Source organism: Calypte anna, chromosome 11 (assembly GCF_003957555.1).
Source record: "Calypte anna isolate BGI_N300 chromosome 11, bCalAnn1_v1.p, whole genome shotgun sequence".
In the NCBI taxonomy this organism is placed as follows: Eukaryota; Metazoa; Chordata; class Aves; order Apodiformes; family Trochilidae; genus Calypte; species Calypte anna.
This window is the reverse complement of record NC_044257.1, coordinates 8358590-8368148: the sequence shown is the minus strand read 5'-3', so window position 1 is coordinate 8368148 and position 9559 is coordinate 8358590. Positions and strand designations below refer to the sequence as shown.

Genomic DNA, 9559 nt, shown 5'->3' with positions numbered 1-9559 from the left:
GAACTGATTTCCTGAACCAGTCCACACTGGTTCGAGCAGTGCCAAGGCTGGAGTGCAGCAGGGATTGCTGTACAGTGCCATGCCCTCTGGGCCATGACACCTTCAGGCAGGGGCTGAGCAAGGAGCCCCGTCTGGCTACTGATCCCCACACATCATGTCTGGGAGCCTTTCAGGAGGAGGATACGATCCCACAAAATTGTCAGCCTGCAGATGTTTTTCCAAAGCAAGCATACAAACTCCTGCTCTTCCTGGTTGCATGGACTTGCAAACTTTAATGAATCCCTGGAAAGGCATTTATTTAGCTCAAAAAAGAAATAACCCAAACCATCAGGAAATGCCCCATTACTGCACTGGAGATAGAATTGGACTGGACAACTCCAGGCTGAACTGTAACAGCACAGCTCATGATGTAAAACCCATGTGTTCAGCAGGCCAGGAGCCAGGAGCCCCAAGCTGTAATCCCAGTGCTGAGCTCCTCAGCTTGACTGTTAAAGTACAGGCAGTGGAGGAAGAGCCTTTGTTTGAATTTCTCTATGTTTTCCTGGTCCGGCTCCTTTTACCTTGGACATTAACAGTTTAGGAGTTCCTTAAGGTTACTTGATGCTTCCATATGAAATGCTTTCTCAAACCCACAACAGCCTCAGCCTTTCCAGGTGTCTGCTTGGCAGCAGCTGCAGTGCTGTACCCTGGCACTGCCTGAACGGCTGTGGAGCTGGGAGAAACACCAAGCAGCTGGCTAGCAACAGGAAAAACTCTTGGGAGAAAGCACTGTCATGCACAAAAGGCAGTGTGCATGTAAGAAGCCTCTGGAATTGCAAGTGCTCATGTGCATCTCCATGTCTCCAAAACACCACAGTTCAGAATAGCAGTGTGCCTATGTGATTCGAGTCACTCTTACAGCCACTTACAAGTGCTTCAGCTTTTGTAAGCAGCACTTGACTTTTCTCCATACCTACCTCCTGTAAGGAACAGGGACATTCCAGTTGCTTGGAGGTGTGTGCATTTCCAGAAAGGCCATCTGCTCCAGCATGCACAGAAAAAAAGGGGCTGGGTTGTATTTGGTGGAGTTTGTTTGTTTGTTTGTTGTGGTTCTCCCCCTGCTGTGGTTAAGAAAAGCTCTTGCTCAGAAAGAAGGCATTTGCTAGAGGCATGCCAGTCCTTCATTAGTGGATAAAAACAGTTCATAGCTCTTTTGGGAAATGATAACAGTAAGACCTTTAGAAACCTAAGATGAAGAAAAGCTGATTCCTGAGAGAACTAAGAAGTAGGTTCACAAGTGGAATACACCTTTGGAGCTTGTTACTAGGAAGAAACTGGCAGTTTTGCCATAGTAGCAGGGAACTAGAATGCCAGCTATGGATTTGGAGTCAGCAGCTGGGCTATTTTTGGCTTGTGAACCCTTCCAATAGCTGTTTACTTTTAAGGTCATTTTCTGTTTGCATAGCATATACACCCTTCTGGTGGGTGGAAGGCATTGTAAAAACAATCACTGCTGTGCAAAGTTATGAAATAAGCTTGGAGAAGGATGGAAAAAACAGAACTCGGTGTACTTATTCCTTTAAAACCCAAAACCATCTGCTTAGGTCATAAGGTTTGTTGACCACTCTAAGCTGTGCCTCCACTTTAAAAATACCATTTCAGTTAATAGAGGCTACTGCAGGGGATCACAAAGACTTGGGAAAACTGGGTCAGATAACATGGTGTAAATAGAAAGGAAGCATCAGATTTGGCAATTGTTTTTTTTCACTCATTCTTATTTTCAAGCAGTAAATAGAAACACAGAGCATTCACTTCACAGCTGAGGAGTCAAAACTCACGCTGGCCAGCCAGGCCTGAATCCCAGCTCTTCTTTAAGACCCTTGTCAAATAACAACATGCTTTATTGTCATATTTTCTTGACTTCTTCCTGTTGGGTATTACCTTTATTGACACACAATCAAGTGATACAAATTTGCTGGAACAGTGGCAGTTTACAAAAGGCAGTAAGAGTGATTACTTTGAACTGAAATTAAAAAAAACCCCACACCTAAGTCTGGCCATCTGGCAGGCAACCACTAGAACAGGGTCACGGTAAGGAAACAGTTTATAACATTGGTGCTGTACTTCCAGCCATGTTCCTTTCCAGAGCATAAAAGACACATACAAAAATATACTAAAAGTAAAAAATGAGTTTGTAGAAATGTCTGCTGCAAAACAATTGCTGTTGTCTGATTTTCAGTATCCTTACTGTCACACTATACCATGATAGAATACTTGAAATAAGCACAGTTTAGTTTTAACTTGACTTTAAAATTTTATAGTTTTAAAATTATCTCAAGTTAACTGTCAGGTTTTGGGCTCCAGTCCTGGAATTACATAAAGGACCTTAACCTTGGGCTTTGTGACTGATAGACATGAGCAGAGCCCACAAGTGTGCATTCAATGCCTTGGGCTCCTGCTTGGAGGGAAGTGGAAGTGCTGTACTTCATAGGACCTTAATCTGGAATATTTTCCTGGATTTTTCATAACTTTTAACAAATCTTCCCTGCACTATCCTTTTACTCAATAGACTTGAGTTCAAGTTGCTGGTAATCTAGTGGAACTGCCTGGTTTTGAGATCTAGGGCTCTGCACTTAGCTAAGTCAGCTCTGGTATTTCTCCCTCCTTGTCTCACTGTTCTGCATAATTTCACCTGTCCTTTTACCCTTTCCTTCCTCCCTCCTGTCCTGGAACCACCAAAACAGCCTCTTTCCCTGCAAATGAGCAGGCATGCTCCAGTGCTTTGCTAAGGCTGTTCACACCAAGCCTTGTACAAGGTCCCAGCAATTGGAGCAGTTTCCTTAGTGTTCCCAAAGCTGAGAGAACAAGGTGTAGCAAAGGAAGCCTGTGAAAAAACAGCATCCGGAGTGGCTCTTGCCAGAACAGAGGAAACAGAGGAACCAGCAGGCAGGCATGTTCAGCTCCAGAATTTCTTGCTCCTTTTTCTCCCAAGAGCTGATCTCAAATGATTTGAGAAATGCAGTCAGTATTGCTCTGCTTTTGCAGACTAAGGCACTGAAGGGTGAGCTCATTTTGGCCAAGGTCTCTTCCCTAGTCCAAGCTCTTCACTGAGCTGTTGCCCTCTGAACTCATGTCATATAAGACACATTCTTAGAGGGGTAAGACCATATTTTCTCCCCATGCAGACAACACATATAGAGGCCAAGATCCACCTTCCTAGGCATAGCCTCCAGAGAAAACATCACAAAGCAGATGCATTGGACGCCAGAAGTTGGCTTTCCAGTGTCTAAGTGCCATGAAATCTCAAGGAGGTCAGCTATGGAAAGATGACCAGGATACTTCTGAGGTATAAAATGCTGTGTCTGCTGGCCACTGGTCAGCTTTGTCATCATCAGACTTGTCACTGTCATCACCACTGGAGGGTTCATAACCTGGGATAGCAGAGTGGATCGGTGGTAGCTGCCTGCGATCTGCCTCTGCCTCCTTCTTCTTTTCTGCCAGCAGCTGCCTGTAGCACAGGTTGCAGACCCTCAGAGGTTTGGGGGACAGCCGGGGCATCAGGAACCTCTGCCTGGAGCAGTCTGCACAGACAACAAAGCCACACTTGCGGCAGTGGTGCCTTCGGGTAAGCGTGGAGAACTTGGTCTGCGTGCAGCGCATGCAGATGTCCGTGGCCTTGTCTGGGATCCAGGGGGCTGCGTGCTCTGTGGAGGGCTGCCGGCCCATCTTTGTCAGCAGGTGCCTGATGCACTCCTCCAGATGGCTGATCCACTCCTTCCTCTCCGTGAGGGAGGCCGCAGAAACCACAAAGGACTTCTTTGAGGTTTTAATCATCCAGCGGTTCTTCATCTGCAAGGTGTCTGGCAGCGTCTCCAAAGTGACATCTTCAAGGGGAATGATGTGCTGGGAATTGTACTTCCTTTTGTTGATGACTATGCTGCCATAGACGAGGATGTCATTGAAAAGGAAGAATATGCGAGGCTTTGGTTTCTTGCGGCACTCTTTGGTTAAAATCCCTTCTCCTAAAAGGACTCTTCCTGGCACAGCTAAGGGCTGTCCAGAAGCTCCAAAGCAGTTTTCCACAGCAGCAATGCGCTGGCTGTTGATCTCAGTGTTTGCAAGATGGTCCACCATCTCCAGCTCGCTCTGATGGGAGAGAAATAGAGAAGTGGTGAAGCTGTAAACATTTGCACTGGGCTGAGGCCGTGTATGAAACATACACACAGGTGAGACTCCGAATGTGACCTGAGGTTAGAAGCACTCTCCTTACCACTTCAATACCCACTTCTTCACTTCAGTATGTAAGCTTTTAAAATAATTTTTTCAATCTTTCTGAACCCATTTTAGAACAGCCTGGGCTATACTGGGATGGTTTAGCCTGCAGCAATAGAAACCTCTACATTCCATTCCATTCTAGCTCTGTTTCTTCCTTCTATAACTGTGTGTCCATAGGAAAGGAAGCTGGCTGGTCTGAATGCACTACTGTGAAAGTGTAAGTACTTGCTCAGGAGCTATGGTACTGTGAGAGCTGAATGGTACCAGGACCCTCCCTTTCTGTCCATCTCAGTGCTGGCACAGAGAGTGCAGCTGCAGCAGGGAGCTAACTGATACTGGGGTGGAAGCAGGCTCAGGGAAGGGATCTGTGGTCTTGAGAGCAAGCCTCCCTTTTCTGACTGCACACCCATTTGCTCAAAGATTAGTTACAGACACATGCACCCCTAAACTTCATTTTGGGTCAGAGATGAGGCAGGAAAAAACAGAGTGTAGCATTGCCTGTTACCACTTGCCCTCCCTGCATAAAGGGGATAAAAGGGGGCGGGAGGGGGGGGAAAAGAGAAAAGCAGCCACGAGGTGAATAAACCCAGAGAAGCCAAGCTCCTCCTCCACTACCTCATGCTGTGCTGGGGCTGCTGGTCTTCCAGTTACAAGACACATAATTCTAAAAAAATAGTGTGATCTCTGCTGAAAGGGAAGTGGAAGGCAGCACGCTCTCCCCTTCCCACACCTTCTCATCCAAGCTGGGGTTTCAATAGTCTGTTGGGGTTTTCTGATTTAATAGAAAACCCTAGATAAGTGTAACTCTGAAGCAAAAGTGAGTGTTTTGCAACTAGTAGTTTGCATTAAGCAAAGGGCTTTGTGCTGTAAGTTCAATTTTTGGTTGTACCCAGCCCCTCCTGCACTGCAGGGTGCTGCTGCCCAGGGCCACTTGGGCATGGGAACCTGAATCATTTCCTCCTCCAGAGAGGTAACTCAGACATCACGAGGCAGCTCTGTGAGCACAGACAGGGATGTCTGCTGCCCTGGTTGCTCCTAGTGGTTCACTGAATCACTAATGCAGAGCCTCTCCCCACCATTTTCCCTGTCCTACTTGTCCAAAGTCCTGGCAGTCATGGATGCTGGAGGAGAAAGGGAAGAGGAAGGAGGAGGACAACACTCCTGGTCCTGTGTGTTTGGGACAGTGATGATTTACATTCTTCCCTTGCCCTTCACTCCAAATCACTCCTTTTCTATGCTGTAAGGGAAACCACAGAGCCACTGCTCAAGGTTGCTGCACACCCTTTAACCCTCGCCTGAGCTATTTGACAGCAACTGGCCAATTTCTTGGAATCCTCACAATTTTGTTCTTCAGGTCAAGCAAGAGTGTCCTGTGCAAAGAGAAGGCACTGGTTTAGCCCTGGGTGACCCAAATTAAGCAACCTACCCTGCAGAAATAGCTTTCTCTGAAAAGTGTTGTGTGGCCAGTTAAATACAGAAATTAGGTTGAAAAACTAACAGGCAGGAAAAACTGCAGTCCACAACAGAACCAACCAAATGCCCTTTGAACATCTGCAGTCCTACCTGTCCTGGGATGGTCTCTCAGGGTTTCTTACAAACAAATCCTTGGATGAGGAACTCTTAAGTGAAAGAGAAATATGGCCACAGAGAAAAACAAAGGAAATAGAAAAACTGAAATTACAGTTTGGGAAGTTTGGAAAGACTGCAAAAGCAGCAAAATACTGTCAAGACTTTTGGAAAAAAAAGTTAGATCAAGTGGGATGAACTAAAGCAGTTAATCCTGCTCCTACCTGTCTTGCTTTCTTGTTTTTTTTCTTGGGGGGGTATGGAGTCCCATCACTTAGCCTGCATCTTTCACTATTATTTTATGTATATTAGAAGCATGGTGCAATCTCTCCAGTTTGTAGAGTACTTGGGACAACTCTGTTTCTAGGGATCTCTGTGTACTGGATCCCAGTGGAAATTCAAAGGTACTATCAGATATAAAGACTGTGCCCGCAAAGAGCCAGGAAACATAAGCTCATTTTCAAAGAGGAATCCACGTCCTGCTGCTGTGAAAGCTTTAGCTGTATCTTGATTTGGGCCTCTACATAGGCCAGAATGCCCTTGGACTTGCTGTGTGGAGCAAAGGGAGAAAGGGATGGATGGAATGGTTACAGTCCTGCAATGTAACTGAGAAATGAACGTGAGCTTCTACCTGTCCTTATTCCTCCAGCCACTGGTTGTTACCTACTTAAAATGCCATGAGTTAAGCAAAGAAAAGCTAACTCTCTTCTGGGAAAATCTTCCCTATTAAGACTAGAAGTGTCAGCTGCTGCTTTAGCCCTGCCTACTTCCCAAAGGAGTTTTCCTGAGGAAGCAAAAGCAGAGCCTTTTAATTCCATCTCTCTCCCCTCAGGCATAAATGACTTGAGAACAACACATATGCGTGCTAAGGAGTAAAATAAAAAAAAATAGGAGAGATTGGATTCATATTGCCTCACTTTAGACTTAGACAACTAACTCTGTTGATCTGTGCACTCCCATTTTTGTGAGAGGGGAGAAACAGTCACAGAGGGTGGCTTCCCTCACCCCATTGCATACCAGGTCAATCCCACCCCGAGTTCAAGACAGCTTGAGTAACCACATACAAACCAATTTCATGTTAATATTGTGCCTCACTGCAAATAATACTCAGTTTGACAATGGAATGGAAGTATTATGTGAATTTGGTAAATAAGAATAGCTGCTCAGGGTCATTATGGCCTCCTTTAGTGAGAACATCTCCCTTTAGAACAAGTGATGTGATATGAAAATGACAATATAAATTCTAATAGTTTTAATTAATTTTGGCAAATATTTTTTTCCTGTTTATTCAAGTTTGCTCTATCAAGTCACAGGGTCATGGTGCTTACCAAGCAATAGGTATGCATGGGCATCACGTGCAGCAGAAGCTTACACAGTTTAAGTGAGGGTGGGAAGGTGTACTTTACTGGAGTGCTACTTTTGATGGGAGTTTTTGGTATGGCAAAGTTTAGGGGTGTTTTCTTCATTAAGATCTGTTGGTTCTGCATGTGATTAACTATTATGCAGTGAATATGTAACTCAGTGAATACGACTTACATTCAAAGTAAAAAAAAAATGCTCTTTGGCACTCTGCTCCAGAAGTAAGCAAGCCACAAAGCTAACAATGAGCACTTGTTCACTTGTGATTATAAACAGCCATGTTGATGCATGCCAGGCAGAGCATTTCAACTTAAGCTCCTGGGTCAGTGAGTCTGGGGTATGTTTTTCAAGTCTGTTAGGCTTAGGTGTAGCCATGCAGTGAGCTGTTCTACCTGATTCTTCTATTCCTGTTATCAAACAGACCTGACAGTCTTGGTATCCATTGCATAACTAATGCAAGGAATTGTCTGTAAGTATTGGTTCATTCAGATCTGACTCCTGAGGTCTGCCAGCAGAAAATGCTCTGAGCCTCATCTTCCTGAAGCTTTCCCTTACTCCCTCTTTCTACTTAGCTCAGCTGAGAAGTCTCTCCTGGAGTTGGGGCTGGCATAAGCTCTCACCAAGCACACACAGTAAGCAGGACACAGCCACCTTTCAGCCAGCACAGGCATTTAGAACAAGAAAAACATAGTTCCTCTCCTTCTCCAGCTGGAGGGGATTTCAGCTTGCCTCTCCCTCCTTCCCAGCATGCCCTAACAGCTGGGCCACTGCAGGCCAAAGGGGGTATAGTGTCTGGTAGCCCTCTTTCTAGTTGTGCTCATGAGGAACCTGACTGAGTACATGTACATTTTGGGACTGACTCTCAAATCAGGTCTTGCATATTCCAATGGGATATGGATTAACTGAGCTACTGAACTTTTTTCTACTGTTACTCAGCATGCCCAGGTCTTCTAGCAGATACAGGGACAGAGCACAGGCACAGCTGAGCAGTGTCTTTTGAGGAGCTCAGGTAGATGCTCCTAAAACCAGCAGTTGGTAGCCCAAGCTCAGTTGTGCCTCTTGCACGTGACACCCAGGCTGAGAGGCATCCAAGCAGCTTTTTATGGAGGGAAGAAAAACCTGAAACTCCAGAAGAGCCTCCCCGCCTCTCTCTGCCCTGCTCTCCATCACGCACACATCCTCGGCGGTGTATCCCCCCTCCCCGCACACCTCCTGCTCCCCGCTCATCAGCCTCAACCCGGCCAGGGCCCGCGGGGAAGAGGCCTCCATGGGGAACTCCCGGGCACCGGAGCGGGAGGCGAGAGATCCAGCGGAGCAGCATTTGGTCAGACCACCCGCTACAGGCTCGGGCTGGACCAGTGCGGGTGACAAATGACATTCGCGGGCTGGCCGGTGACGGCGGGCACGTCGCAAGGGAGAGATGAACTCCCCGACACTCACGATGCCTGCAAGCCCGGGTGCCCTTTAGGAGGGATGTATGGCCCAGGGCGGGGATTGCTCTTACACCTCCGCAAAAGGCTCGATTTCTGTGCTTTCGGTACATGGCCAAACTTGGTAACTTAAGAGTCCGTTCTGCAGAAAATCAAGAAACCGTCACTCGAGCTCGGACACCGAGGAGCTGCAGAGCCCCAGCCGGTGCTCGGTGCTGACCGGCTCCCCGTGCGCGGGGCAGTCACCTGGAGGGTGACCCGTGGGCGGACGAGGACCCATTCCTCCCGACGGCGACCGTGGCCTCCCCGCGCCTCTCTCCTACACCGGGCAGAGCGGAGCGCAATCCCGGACCGCTCCCCCCGCGCCGAACCGGCCCCGCGGCGGAAACCCTCGACTCTTCCGAAACTTCCCCCCTACGCACAAGGCGACTGCTCGGGCCCCCCCGCAGCCCCGCTCAGCCCCGTACCTCCGCGGAAGGGCCTCTGCCACCCCCGGCGAGCGTTCCCCGGCCACCCCGCGCCGGTCGGCTCCGCTCAGTCACCGGTCCCGCTGCGCTCCCACCGAACCGAACCGAATCGAACCGCCCCCCAGCGCCCGGCGGCCAATGGGCGCTGCCAGCGCTCTGCGCCCCCCAGCGGCGGAACGGGACCTGTGGGGCGGGGCACCGCCAGGGGGCACCCGAGAGCAGCGCGAGGGTGGGCGAGACGGGGCGTGAGCGTGAGGCGGCACGAGGTGCGAATGCTCGCGCAGGTAGCCGTTAACCGTTCCCCGGGGCTGCCTCGAGTCCCTCAGCGCTTCTCATCGCCTTCGGGCTCTCCCTGACGCGTCTCCTCAGCGCCCGCGGGTCGTCTCTTGCTGTGGCTGTGCCACACTGCCCGTTTCCAATGCCACCAAGTGCTTCTCCTGCGTGCCACTGCCCTGAGGGCGGTGGGATGAGTGAGTGGAGGCT

At 48.5% G+C, this 9559-nt stretch overlaps 1 protein-coding gene across 1 annotated transcript; it reads right to left on the bottom strand.

Moving 5' to 3' along the window:
- Positions 1–1769: 1769 nt before the first annotated feature.
- PLEKHF1 (pleckstrin homology and FYVE domain containing 1) lies at positions 1770–9163 on the bottom strand. The gene is made up of 2 exons (XM_030457948.1): positions 9077–9163; positions 1770–4125 (listed from the first exon to the last, which is right to left on the bottom strand). Exon 2 carries the CDS (start codon positions 4111–4113, stop codon positions 3292–3294), a length of 822 nt encoding a protein of 273 aa, XP_030313808.1. The 5' UTR covers positions 4114–4125; positions 9077–9163; the 3' UTR covers positions 1770–3291.
- Positions 9164–9559: the final 396 nt, after the last annotated feature.

Excerpts from the sequence above, each read along its gene's own strand:
- PLEKHF1 (XM_030457948.1), bottom strand. The coding sequence starts at position 4,113 with ATGGTGGACCATCTTGCAAACACTGAGATCAACAGCCAGCGCATTGCT.